Source organism: Protopterus annectens, chromosome 3.part1 (genome assembly GCF_019279795.1).
Source record: "Protopterus annectens isolate FY-2018-M chromosome 3.part1, PAN1.0, whole genome shotgun sequence".
Lineage (NCBI taxonomy): Eukaryota > Metazoa > Chordata > Ceratodontiformes > Protopteridae > Protopterus > Protopterus annectens.
The window spans coordinates 695,504,092-695,518,642 of NC_056732.1; the positions used below are offsets into that span (position 1 = coordinate 695,504,092).

Below are 14,551 nucleotides of genomic sequence, written 5' to 3' on the forward strand. Positions count from 1 at the left end.
TTTCTTCAGCAAATCAGAAATAGGATATTAGATGTTTCATATTTTTGCATTTGCTTGGTAAGATGGGGCTAAGGTTGCCACTGTATCTCAGTCATTTCATTATATCTTTCCACTCTATTATATTGCATTGTTAAGTGGTTGTGGTTATTTCTCAGTGGAAATTCTACTATAAACTGATCTTGCAGTTTTTCCCCACATAATCCATCAAATCTTCTTTATACATGCTATGGTAGACAAAGTTTTTTTTTCTTTTAACTGATATGTATCTTGAACAACTTCTGGAATCTATTTTCACCTTTTTGCTTGAATTAATCCGATTTGTTTTCTCAAAACAGCTAAATGCTCAACAAAATAAACTACCTGAACTGCATGCATTTAGGCTTCCATTTTTTAGTCCAAATGTTGACAGACCCTCTCCCACACACTTCCTGAGGTGTCAAAAGTTATCAATGCAATCCAGGAGCTGTTTACCTGACCACTGCATCTACTTTTAACTACTTTGCTAGTCACCAGTGCCAGTAAAATACAACTTTTATCTTGAATGTGGCAAAATGTGTTACATTTTCCTTACTATGTAGCATGGAACACCACAAGTACGACTTCCTGTTCTTGAATTTGGGTTAATGGCACTACACCCTACACTGTAGTATACTAATAGTTCAACCAAGTTATAATCCTTCAGCATGACAAGTTAGTGTGTGTGTGTTGTGAACATTGCCATGGAATTCAGTTTTTTGTAGGGACATGGAGTTGATCATGTATTTTTTTATACTGCATTACTACAGCATCTTGGTATCCCCCACACACACATCATACATGCACCATGTCCTTATTGGGCTTCAGCAGGAAAAAGAACATGGACTACAGAGAAAACACATTGATACAAAAAGGAATCAACATGACTTGCTCTATCAGCAGTCTTGCTATTATGTCTTGATCATTGTTATGAATGGGCCACCAGAAGAAATTAGCAGGAATTGGATACATCATACCTGGATTTCAGCAATGCCTTGACACAGCTCATTCAGCAAGACAGTAGGAACTTTGAAAGAAAAATCATCATGCTAAATAAACAGTGGAGATGCTCTCCAGCTGCACCTTCATAGGCTGGCAGCTTGAGCAAACAAGTGGCAACTGAGAGTGTTGATAGAAAAATAATCTTAAAATGATTAGTGCAGAATGAACAAAAAAATGTAGAACACAGCAAACCACTGAAAAGCAGATGGCAAAGAGCAGTGTAAAATCCAAATAGACTTATTTGAACACAGGCGAGTGCTTTTGCAATAAAAATTGCTTCTTCAGACCATACAAAAAAATCAGCAGCATCTCAAATATTTAAAATGCAATCAATTAAATGTCTACCAATAAAAACAAGTACAATAGCCATAAAAATTTAAAGGCACAGCTTTCTTTTAAGGCAGAAACCATAAAAAGCTATTGCCATAAAAACACTCAGCAGTATACTTATTTAAGAAGCTTTCATTCAGAACTGGCTTAAGAGGTACTGATTCATTCAAACCTGCACCTCTATGTGCTGATAGTTTAAGAATCCATCTTAATTCTTTCCCTTCTGTGAAATTAGTTACATCACCCAACCTAAAACTTTCGTAAATTACTTCTGCCATCAACTTGAACCAATGGTTAGTACCTTTCTCTAGTATACATTTAGCTAAGGCACTATAACTATGGCCCTTATTGGCACAATAATAATGGTCTCTAATTCGATCCTTAAGTCGCCTATTAGTTTTTCCTATTTAAAATTTTGAACAAGTCACACACTGTGCTAAATAAACTAAGTTTTGAGTCACAATTAGTTTTAACTTTAAAGACATGATTACCATTGTCTGGTTGTATAAATGTATTGGACACATCAATGTATTTACAAAAAGTACATTTACCACAGATAGAGATACCAAAACTAGTTGTTCTAATACTAGGTTGCTTTAGTTTACTTGTATTAGGGGAAACAAAGCTGTATTTTCAACAATTTATTTTAACAAACAAAATTTGGAACTGGACTAAAACTCATAGAATAGGGTCAGAAGACAAACTATGTCATTTTTTATATCTATGCTGTCAGTACTAAAAGTCATAAAATAAGCTACATTGCTATAACAATTATTATGGGCAGTCTTTCTTATGTTTTCTTCACATGAAGAGAACAGGCATCTACTACTTTGTCCTCTCATGCGTTACTAACTTCAAAAGGTTTATAACCACATTCTATAAATTCCATAGAAGTGGAACACAGTTGTTTCAAATTCTTGTTCCTGGTCACGGAGCCTAGAAACTCTTAAAAGCTGACCTTTTACCACATTTTCAAAAATATATAACATGGTTTTCTATATCTCAGTGTGCAGCTTTCCATCTATGCCCCTCTATACAGGGTAACATCAAGGAAATCTATACAAGTGCAATAATGTTTCATAGTAAACTTAAGGATGTACTTGAATTTATAACACTTAGAAAATTATTTAAACTTTCAAAGTCTCCTTTCCAAAAAAATAAATAAAAAGTCAACAAAACACTGATAGAATTTTACATTAAATTGTTCAACATTTAAGATAGTTAAATTTCTCAGTATGCCATGACCATATTGGCACAGGACATGCCCATAGCTATGCCAGAGTTCTGCAAGTAATATTGCTTCTCAAATATAAGAACATATTTGAGTACCAGCTCTATAGCAAATAAACTATTTTGTCATCGGAGAGTACCTTCAAGAAAATTCTTTACATAGGAAAGACCCATTTGGTAAGGTATAACCATAAACAGAGACTAAACATCTAATGTTGCCATAATCTACCAGTTTCAGCATAACAAAAAAAAAGTAAAAAAATACTTAATGTTCTGTATCACACAAAACAATAGCATACTTGTCTAAAATAGGGTCTTAAATGTCTTTATGTATAGACACTTGTTTGGTTTAGCCATCCACCTCCAGCTAATCTGGGTCTAAAAGCTGGAGTTTCAAGATTAAGTATTTTTGGCAACCATTCAATGTAGGTACACAACAGGATGTTCTACTATTAAGATACTTGAACAGTTCTTTAGAAATAAAGATTTTGTCAAAGCAGTTAAGAGACTTGGTGAACCTTTCAATTAACTTTTGTACAAAATAAAGTTCTCTGCTGGTATTATGTATCATCTCTAAGCATGGTATTCATAGTAGTAACACTACTCCAACACAACAAAGGAATTGCCTTATCAGCTGGTCATATTACAATGTCACCAGATCTCTAAATTTAAGTGCTGGTCTCCTTTTTTATTTAAATTATAAAACTTTCATTTATACTCCCTATTAGTTTCAAAAATACTATCTGTTCACATACATTTGAAAAAAAACTTCAAGGGGAAGATAATATTGGACAGAAAGCACTTGGCTTTTTATAGTTGCATACACTTTCATGCGACAGAAAAGCTATTTTTCTAGACAATTTCAGCTCTTTAATACTGTCAGCTAATCAGCCCTTTGAGAAGGAATAGAAGAAAAACCTTTTAAGTAAAGAAAGATCAGCTTCTGTTAACTGTCTCTGCAGTAAGTGCCATACTAGTTGTTATATTCCACATTGAGAGTTTGTGGCTCTCAATGCTGGAAGGAGTGCTCTTTAATTTTTCCTTTCATATTCACACCTTTGTATTCCTTGCTTCGGAATTTGCAAGGTAAAGGGAGACCCAAAAAAAAAAAAAACAAGTCATCAGAAATATTGTGTTTTAAGCCATACTATCCATTCTGAAGAAAGAGCAGTTCTAAGTTGCTGCTCAGTTGGGGGAGGGGCCACCAAAGGTGTGCTGTATGTAGAGGTAAACAGCACATTCCTGCACCACTGTTGAAGCACCACTGAGTAATGGAGTTAGAATTGCTAAGTTGTACTGGTGCTCTTTACACTGCTCTTTTGGCCAAGCAAACACATTGTTGAAAACCAAGGGTCTCTCTGAAGTTTTTTTTTTTTTGAGCCAACAGTTTAGTTTCATACAGGTGGAATTGCTCAATTAACTCACTCCTGCAAAGATAAATTTGTGCATGAATATTAAGGCTATACAGTTTGTAATTTGATGGCTTCACAAATTTGTTGCTATACAGTTTTTTGTAATTTGTTGATTGCTTCACAAATTTGTTGCTCTACAGGCACAAAACAGTAGATTAGCAGCTTGTCTCTAAATTAAGTCTTTGCCATTTTGCTAAATGTTCCAGATCCATACAAGGGTATATTCAACACCCTCCGCCCTCTGGGAACCTTTCAACACACAGCAGGCTTCAAAAAAATGCAAACACTGAAGTCTCTAAACACTTGGAAAAGCAGCTATACAAGTTAAAACTAGTCTTTCATATGTGCACTTTCATTATGCTTGGTTAATGAACTGTGTGCAGAAGCATACATATTCTCAGTTAAAGGATTACCTTGTATATCCAAGAAACTCAGTCACCTCCTTTGACTAGAGTTGCCAATAGAAATCAGCCTGCAGCATGGCTTCTGCATTTCCAGTGATACTTTGGACCCATAATGCATTTTACAGAAATGCAGCAATAGTAAGATTGTCATGCAAGTGTTACAATCAGAACAGCATGCTGGAAAGTGTTGGTAGGTTCGGACATTCCGGATTTAGTAATTTGAAGGCAGATGGGAGTCAAATTCTGTACCCAAGGATATTCAGTGACTACAATACATGCTTTTTTAAGTACTATGCTTTAGGTTGAGTCTTTGCTGTATTAATGGGGGGGGGTCCAATTTTAGGAAATGCAATGCATTGAATGCCATGTCATTACACAAAAGCACTGAAACAGCAGTTTTCCTATCACTGGGCTATTTCAGGACTTTGCCATTTCCTCTATTGTGGCACCATCTGTTGGTTTAAGTGGGTGGGGGATGTGGGTTTTTGGGTCAATTATATTGCATTCACATATAATTGAGACCAGTATTAAGGCACAGAAATATGTACAGATAGACTTCTTTATGAAGGCTTCTGAGATCAGTACATCATTACCTCTTCTGGACCAGACAAATTTGTCATGAAGGTTGCCAAGTACAAGCTTTTACAAATTAAAATTTTAGAATGTGGAGGTGTTTTTCTTCCACTGGGCTGAAATTCCTGTCAGATTTCACAGTGGTTGCTACTCTTGAGTAGCAAGCAACTATGACTAGACTCCAGTGTATGACAAGGACTAAAAAAAAAAACAAAAAAAAACCCATACAACACCAATGCAAAACCAAAGTAAAAGTTTGTCCACCTTCCAGTTAAGGCAGGACAATGATCAATGTACTGCCTAGGAAACAGCTAGCCACAACAGAAGGCTATTTACAGAAAAACAGAAGCTAAAGGTAAAGCCATAGGATTGAAAGCTGCTTGTGCTAATCAAGCAGACAGTGTAACAAGTAAGTGCAATTCAGATACTGGTACGGCCACAATAACGACAATTTCATCTCCCAGTTGCTCACCAGTACCATCATTTTTACCTAGATACCCATGCATCACATTAACAGTTATACCTCCCCAACCCACACTTGCATACTAGATTACTTTTGAAACACCCACTCACCCGCATACTGTACTCCTCTCCACCCAGTTCTAGTCCAGCCACCCAGACATTCACTTCATTCACACCTGTACACCAATAGCATGGTCAGTGGCACAACTGATAGTGCGCTCAACCTTTAGTGCAGAGGACTAAGATATATTATTTTCCCCACGGCAAGAGGGCAGAAAAACAACAAAGCCTCCCACCCACCTTTATTCATGTCAGACCTACTCCCTACAAGACCTTTTGCTGGAAGCACATTATTCCTTTTGTCCTTAGGATGGCAAGTAGTGCTCCCAAGTTAGAGTAGGCCCAGGAGGACAGATTTTTTTTTGTTAAGACTGTTTTAAGATTTGCTTTATGCAAATATTAGCAAGTTTAGAGGTAAGCTTCCTAATTTAGGACTTGTTTTCCCCTGCAAGTTTCCTCATTGCTTGGTGTAAATTGAACAGCCACAAGACGTGAGCGTTTTGGTCACAGTGCCCCAGATACAGAGAAGAGGATGCAAGGCCTAAAGCAAAGTTCATTTCAGTTCTACCAGTGTTTCTTCTTCCCTCCTAAACAATTGATTTTATGGAGGAAGTGCTAGATTTTCTGGGCAGTGACATTTGACAGTTTTCCATTTGACTTTTGATGGACAACTTAGTCCCATTAGGCCAGCGCTCTCCTTAAGGGAGGGACAAAGTAGTATTCATACAGTCTATAAAATAAAAACTTGGCACCAAGAAGGTTTCCCCACCTACTCCAGATTACCATGACTTTACATCCACAGAGCTAAAAAGTGGACACAGGAACTCTGTCAAAAAGAGTTACTACAAAAAAAAGTTATCCAATATAACTGCTCAGGTTTGTCACCCCTCCCCCTACCTACTGTCAGGATAAGTCACTAGATGCAATAAATACAGTTACAGAGCAGAGATTCAGCCTCGATGAAATCAGTTCACTGCAGACACTAGCAGGGAATGCCAATCATTTAAAAGCTTGATCAGGATCTCCCAGACAGGAAAGATCTTGCATACACTGCCTAGGACTTATTTGAACTGAGGCCCTACAACTGCAACATTGGGCAAACCTCACTAGCACTTACTTCTGGCAGGAAAAATACGTTTCCATGTGTAAAGCAGCATTTGCTTTAAGACAGTCTTGGTTATGTCACATTTTTTTTTTTTTTTTTAAAAACTAGATGCTCAGAAGACCTACTGTCAGTCCTGAAACCACTGCAGAAGCTTGAATGTCAGGTGTTCAGACTCTTATCCAACATACCCCTTTCTCCACTGTAGTACAATCCTGGAATTGCACCCCCATCTATGTGTGGGTTACTTACCTTGACATGAGCTGTGTTTTACCCTAGTAACAGGTTTCAGGACTGTGGTTTCATTGAGAGGCTGAACTTCTGGCTGTCAGGTTTTAGAAGTAGACCCATGTGGGGTAGGCCAAGAGCTCACTCCAGTTTATCCTACTGGAGAGGAAGTATTTGGCAAACTCCAGCAACAAGTAGTGTATATTGGGGCTTTGGAAAGCTGAAACTCTTCCCCTGCACCTAAAATCACTGCAGTTTGGGGAAGTTTAAATTCAGAGTACAATTACACAGTTTGCAATGAGTTCACCAAGCAGATACCAGCAATTATGCAGATCCCAGCAAGCCCCCCCCCCCCCCCCCCCAAGATACTCTGGACACATTGCATCTTTACAAGATAAACTTTATTGAAGAAAATTTAAAGTGCAAATTCAATTACAGTAAAATGTAAGTGCATATTCAGTAAAAACAGCCTCATTTATATTTGGCTCACATCAGAACTCTTGGGACTGCTTATCTTTGCTTCCATCTGTAGTGCCAGTTCTCTTGGGCAGAAGTACAGCATGAATGTTTGGCATAACACCACCTTCAGATATAGTGACATCACCAAGCATCTTATTGAATTCTTCATCATTTCTTACAGCAAGTTGGATGTGCCTTGGTGTGATCCTGTTCCTCTTGTTCTCACGAGCTGCATTCCCAGCAAGTTCCATTATTTCTGCAGTCAGATATTCCAGAACTGCTGCAAGGTAGACTGGAGCCCCAGATCCAATCCTTTCCGCATAGTTACCCCTCCTCAGCAGTCTGTGAATACGGCCAACTGGGAAGGTCAGTCCTGCTCTGGAAGATCTGGATTTGATACCAGATTTAGGCTTTTGTACAATATTCTTGTTACGGCCAGACATCTTTCTAGTAGGAAGAGAAATTAAGTGTTAGAATACACTTTTACAGGTTTTACACCAAAACAGAGTAAAAGCACTACACTAACTCACATCAGGAGTTGGGGTTTTCAATTATACCCTTAACACAACCCTGGCCCAGATTCTCCCTCACATACACCATTTGGCTCGTATGGTGAGCCATTACTCCACCCAACCCCATTACTAGCAGATGGGCCAACTAGGTTCATGCATCCCCTAGTGTTGCTGTAGTCCTTTGGACAAAAGTGCATAAAAGCACATGGACAGATGTAAAATGTCCAATTCAGGCATCTGCTTTCCAGCATATACAAAAGTCTGCTGGGACCAAATTTAAGCAAGAAGTTTAGTCCTGCAGCTACGCTAGGATAATTTTGAAAAGAGGGCAAGTATTGTCAATTAATGCTGGCTCCATTCCTCAATTAATGCTGGCTCCATTCCAGGAAGAGCACATCTGTGGCTTCATTCACCCATTTGCAGCCATACCTGAACTACATACAATTTAAGCAGGGAGGGTGTTGACCTAAACATGTTTTCAAAGAGAACCTTCCTGGTTTCCACCGAGTGGTAGGAGAACCCAATATCCACTTTACATCAAGTGGGCTCATAAGAGGTATAAATACATTCTCACCAGGGTAGGGAATTCTTGTGTACAGGTGCATTGAATACATACATGAAATAATGGAGCAGGACCAGTGTCCAGTATTACTTGTGAAGGTGTCAAAGGGTATCCATTGAAAAAGATGCAGAATTAACATAATTGTGCCAGATCTCTCAAAAACTAAATCTTACATACTACTCAAATAGTGCTCAGAAAGCTACTGCAGTGACCACTCACCAAAAAGTACATGGCAGGCACCCCTGCCATCTTAATTTGTTGGACATGGCATGAGGATATTTTGGTCACACTTTGTAGTAGCTGTACTACAAATTAGACAATGGGTGGTATTTAACCCTTATCTAGTAAGGTAACTTTTTAAATGTCTCCATGTTTTAGGTGCAGAAAATACACATCCCAAGAGAGGGGCTTTTATACAATCCAGTTATCCCAATATCTGATTCGTAGGCATGCCCATGTGGAGTTTTACTGCACATGAAAAAGGCATCTACTGGACTAGACTGGTAGAGACTATTTAATATGCTACTATTAAAGCCTGCATATTTGTGTTCCAATGTCTACCATCTCACAATTTAAGAGGGCAACTTTGGGTTCCATCATTAAGGGAAAGGAACACATATCATGGGAGGAATGAACTATGCTTATTTTGGTGGACTCTGAAGGGAGAGTTGGTGTTCTACTGTAATTTCTGCTTTTTAAGTCCCATCCAAAAGACTAGGAATTTCATAGGCACAGATTAATTTTAGAACCAGTGCAAACTTATTCTGGCTGCCTGGACACCCAAGAGATACTGGAGTAGGGAGAAACAATATGCACTTTTGTCCATTTCATACAAGTTATCTTTGCCAGATAAGATGTAGTAAAGCCAAAAAATATGAAAATCATGTCAATACATTCTGGGTAACTTAGGCTAGGATTGGTTCTCATCTTCACAGCATAAGCCATGCTGCCCTGCACTTGAATGAAACCACATTCATATTACAGGAAGAGGGGATTTGATCCCCGTCATACAGATTTGATCCCAGTCATGTTATACATACAACCGTCCCTAGCCAGAGCAAGTTGGTTCACCACACATGGCTTGTGGAGTTTTAATTGTACCCTTCACTTTCATGATATTGCTACCTACTGCCTTGCTATTCACTGCCTGGGAAAAAGTGAATGGCATCCTTGCTACAAAGTGATCAACTGGAGGCCATCTTATGGCCACATCATTTGACAGAGGACATTTAGGTATGGTCATTAGTCTGTGTGCCTACCAAGCTTATGCATACAAGATTAGACACTGGTGGGGCAGTCATTGCTAAAGAGCTGAAACTGTTCAGCTGGTCCAAATATAGTCCAGAGTTAACTTGACACAGGGAGGTATGCTGTCCATTTGTACCAATTATCTCATTTTACTGTACCCAATAGTTCTGAAAGACAGAAGTAATATTCCCACCAATTCACACCTTTAATACACCCAATAGGCCTGTAAGTATTCAAATTTCATTTGAGCAATGCATTTTGTATGCACTCAAGCTGATGTATCATATCCAAATCGTCCAATGAAGTCAGACTTGCAAGTTACACACAAACAGTTCATATAATACTGTGGCATTGTCAGGGAGGTAAACGCTTAGAGGTACAGTACTGCTTACCCCAGTACTAGTGAGGTACAGTACAGCTTATTCAGTACTAGGGCATATAATCCTGTGGCACTAAGGAAGACCAGTATGAAGGAGTAAACAGGTACATAAATCTTGTACCTGACCATATACTACCAGTAACTCAGCAGTACTGCTGAAACTCCTATGGCACTGTGAGGTGGTGCACTACAGCTTTTTTTTGCATACAAACTTGGAATTGGACAACTAAGTTGGAAAGCAAACTAAACTTTATAGTTCAAGCTTGTAACCCTGACACGAGAAAAGTTTATCTGCAAATACCACCCATTTAGAAAACAAATTAGACCTAATGGTTTTCAATAACCAGTGGTGAAAACAGTGTGCACTAATAACTACAGATATTAGCAGTCATTTCAGCTGGCCTCAGCTATGCTAGTCCCCCACCCAATGTAATATTCGATCTGTTACGATCAGTGTTAAAGGCAATTTCTTCTTCTCAGACATAGCATAAAATACAAGTGTATTATTACTGCTTTATACTGTTTACAAGAACACCAGATTCAATAGAAACTTCAAGATGGGCAGGGATAGCTAGTTTTAGTAGAGAAGTGTGAGGAGGGAGAGGAGATCATGCAGACTTAAAACTGCATTTATTATTCAATGGGGCTGGACCATTGATTTGAGCCCCATAGCAGATGCCCTGCAAGAAACATTGCTTTTTATCCCTCCATCAGAAGGGATCAGTATTTACAAGTTGTAATACCCAGTTTCCATCTCTAAAGCATTTTGGGTGATGTGACTTCATAACCTATGGTAACCCTTTATTCATAATGAGAATTAATGAATACCATGGATACTCATCTGTACCCAAAGCACAGAAGTGATAGTCCCCAATGCCTCCATGCCATACCTCAGCTGTCCAGCTTTGACTCATTTTTGTTCTATTTCTCAAAATTGTCTTCTGGCAAATCATTGCATACTTTCAGACTTCATATCCTTCAGAAAATTCATGCTACTGCAAAACCTGTTATTCCATTAACTTTCTAAGTCTGTAAGAGCAATATTTAAAAAGTGTCCCTATTTTTGGGCCCTGGTCTGCTAATTTATGGATTTGTACAGTTTCCTTCCTTGTACAGTTTCCTTCCTCCAAGAGGTTGATTATAGCTTTTCTTTTAGGAGCTCAGTGCCACAATCTGCATACATAAGAAAAAAAAAGTCCTGGCACTCTCCTTTATTCAAGAGTAGTTATCAATATCACCCTTCATTCACATCCTGAGGCCTTTTCCCCTATACCAATTACCCCCCCCCCAATCTTCCTCATATAACCAGCCTCACCACCCTTTTAAGGCATTACATTTTGTGGTTCCCAGTCTCATGCAGTCTTATAGTTCCCACTTAAGTGGCAGTCATTTGTTTAGGCATAATTTGTCCTTGTAAGCCACACCCCATTACTACTTCAGGAATGGTACAGCTCAGCATTCCCAGTGCCAATGTCAACCACATCAGATTATATGTAGTTGGCCAACAGGTAGCCAAATGCCATGTTGCTTCACAACAGTGGTTTGGTTTCAAGAGCAGTGACCTCACACCCACGCAAGCACATGTGCCTAGGGCAGACAGTCATATCCCTCATTGCAGTAAACAGCAAAGTAAACTAAGATCTGGATTAAATTTAGTCTAATTTATCTACTTTATTAGGCAAGATATTTTAGGTTGGACTTGTAGCAAGTGTTCCATCAAGCAGAATGGAAAGGGCAACCAGGGTTTAATAGAAACAAGTCTTCCCCCATCCTCAAACAAGGCCCCCCACTCCATTGCTCTCAACTCCCTTAGCTACAACAATGCCACAGCTACTGTGCAAGTTAACATCTCACTTAAGCAGTTGGAAAAGAGGCATCCTACTTGAGGTAGTCACCTAAAGTCCTTACTACAACTTTTGGAGGGCTGATTATTCACTACTCAAACTACAAGTAGTATCAAGACCTTCTATCACAACAATAAGACTATCCCCAAACTAGGGATCATATTTGTCTTCCCCACCCAGATGTAACCAGTATAGATCTCCAAATGCTGTAGGTCTTTGGACATGTTATTTTGTACAGCCAAATACATTTGTGAACAAATGAATACTGACAAGCACCCCTTTTCAGGGGAGCTAGGGGAACACTGGTTAAATAACTCACAGTAGGCAGGTGGAGGGAATGGAACTCTATACCCTTTAGTAAAGGAAAACAGCAATAATCCAGAGGGCTTAAGCAAAGTCTGGTAACCCACCTGTGACTCAGAGGGTGACAGAAGTAACAAGAAACAGAGTATAAAAGGATGAGACCAGATAGATAAAGAGAGAGTCTCCCTAGATATGCTAGCTTTATCTGGACTTATCCTTTATACGGTTTCTTTATTAAAATAAGGGGCTCCTTAACATTGCATACCCTTAATCCTAATCCCAAACTTCCTAACCCAGAGAAGGAAGTAGGGCTGGAGTTCTATTATAGTACGATACCAAGAGACTAGAATGGTGCTTACACTATCAGACACTTCACAAAGTATGCCTACAGAAGTCAAACTGTGTGGCAACCTCCCAGACCTTGTTTTTAAACAAAGCAGAAAAACAGCAAAACAGAAACTAAACAGCTAAAATATCACAGTATATTTTTAACTTGCTTAGCAATTTTTAGAAAGAAAGCCAAAGCAGTAAACAGTTTATGTTACCTCCACTCCCCCTTAAAATACAAGCAATTTACTTAAAATAGTACAACTATGTCATAGCAATACTTACCACACAAATAAGGAACTTAAATAGCACCAAATAAAGTCTACTTGGAAGCAAAATGCAGGTTAAAAATGAATTAAAAAAAATTAAAATGTTCAAGAAATGTAAAATCACACTACTAGCACACAGAGCTACTATTTCCTTTCTACTTCCAGATTCGGTTTATATGCAGAAGCCAATTAACAGATGAGCTCACACTAAATGAGATAGGTGCTGAAGCAAATAAGGAGTTCACAAGAAAGAAAAGCAGGCATAAAATGCAGCCAGAATTAACTCATTACATGAAATAAGTACTTATGCCAGCCTTAACATCAGATCAGATTTTATTAGCACATTCAGCTTTATAGTAAATTATTAGGCTGGTTCCACATAGCCACATCACTTCCTTCTGTGTTATGGTCAGTGAAGCTTGAAATCAAGGACAAAGATGAACTTTAAAAATGTATTTGTTCCAGTGAGAAATACTCTAAAGTAGTATAACCTTAAGAGCCAAAACTGGCCAAGTGGATTGTTCCAGTTAAGCTCTTTAGGGCAGGTCCATCCAAATGATGCACAGAATATGAGTTCTGTGCTTTTCAATCTATCAGGCCTAATATAATAAAACTAAATTGCCAAAAAATCACTGAAGAAATGTTATAAGTAAAAACAGCGCTGCATCATTTTTGTTTAGAAAAACTGGACATAAAAGCATTATAGAAAACATACACAGAAAAAAAAGAAACCAAAGATGTGATAATTTAACTTTAACACAATGAGATAAAGAGGATGAGCAAAATATTTAACCAAAGGATTATGTAACTTATAATATTACAAAACAATGTTGTTAGAAGCATCCTAGGAATAGTCATACTCATCCTATAAGGGATGCAGCAGCAAAATCAGGTATGACTTGAGTAGTTGTAAACACCAAAATGTTAACATTCTAAGTACAAAGGTGAGACGTAGTGCTACTACTTCAAGCCAAATATGTAAATTTAAAAACAAACTGGTGCCATGCATTCAAGTAGTAATAGTAATGCAAGCAGCATAGTGGCTAGCTGACTGTAAGGCTGCCCAATTAATTAGCTCAGTGCTGCAACGGATTCCACGCAGCTGCTTCTTTTCCTTCCACTTCTAGCAGATCCTGTATTTTCCTTTTCATTTGTCTCACTTTCCATGGCTTGGTGTAGCAGAGTTCTGATGTTTCCTTTTGCATGTCAGGGTGGGGGTTGTCATAATGGTTAAGGTGTTTACCTCGCAAGCTGAAGGTACTGGATTTGATTCTCATCTTTGCAAGAGAAAATGGCTAGGGTTAAAATGGCCCACAAGGGCACCTAGGTTAGTACTTACCTATGATAGTTCCTTGTACTATATTTTCTGAACCTGTAGTGTTCTGTCTTCTGAGCAATATAACCTTCTGCCCTTGTCTGATCCTTTGATTTCCTGTATGATTTTATGGGTCCAGTTTTTTCCCCAAATCCTTTCTTTCTTAGAGACTTTACATACTTGGGGCTGTCAGTCTGTCTCATACCTCTCAACCACCAAGCCTTAAAAATCATAGCATTAGCCTTTAAAATTTATAGCAGATAGTTAAAAAAGGAACACTTTCTTATATTTCACAATCAGACGACTTTAGGTACTAGATCCTATATAGCTGGTAGTAGTGAATCTTGGTTTAGGCTTTAGTTTATGCATTTGATAAAGTATGTACTCATAATCTGGCTTGGCTTTATGAGGAACAGCATAAATCTAGGAGGTGCAAGGCTAAATTTGATGGTCAAAATCATAGCGCTATGTGTAAATCATAGCAGTTGAGAGGTATGATCTGTCTGCAAATTCTT

General features: G+C 38.4%; 1 protein-coding gene across 1 annotated transcript; it reads right to left on the reverse strand.

The window, feature by feature from the left end:
- Positions 1 to 7,201: 7,201 nt before the first annotated feature.
- On the reverse strand, positions 7,202 to 12,909 carry LOC122798256 (late histone H2A.2.2-like). The gene is made up of 2 exons (XM_044067055.1): positions 12,738 to 12,909; positions 7,202 to 7,724 (listed from the first exon to the last, which is right to left on the reverse strand). Exon 2 carries the CDS (start codon positions 7,718 to 7,720, stop codon positions 7,310 to 7,312), a length of 411 nt encoding a protein of 136 aa, XP_043922990.1. The 5' UTR covers positions 7,721 to 7,724; positions 12,738 to 12,909; the 3' UTR covers positions 7,202 to 7,309.
- Between the last annotated feature and the right edge of the window lie 1,642 nt (positions 12,910 to 14,551).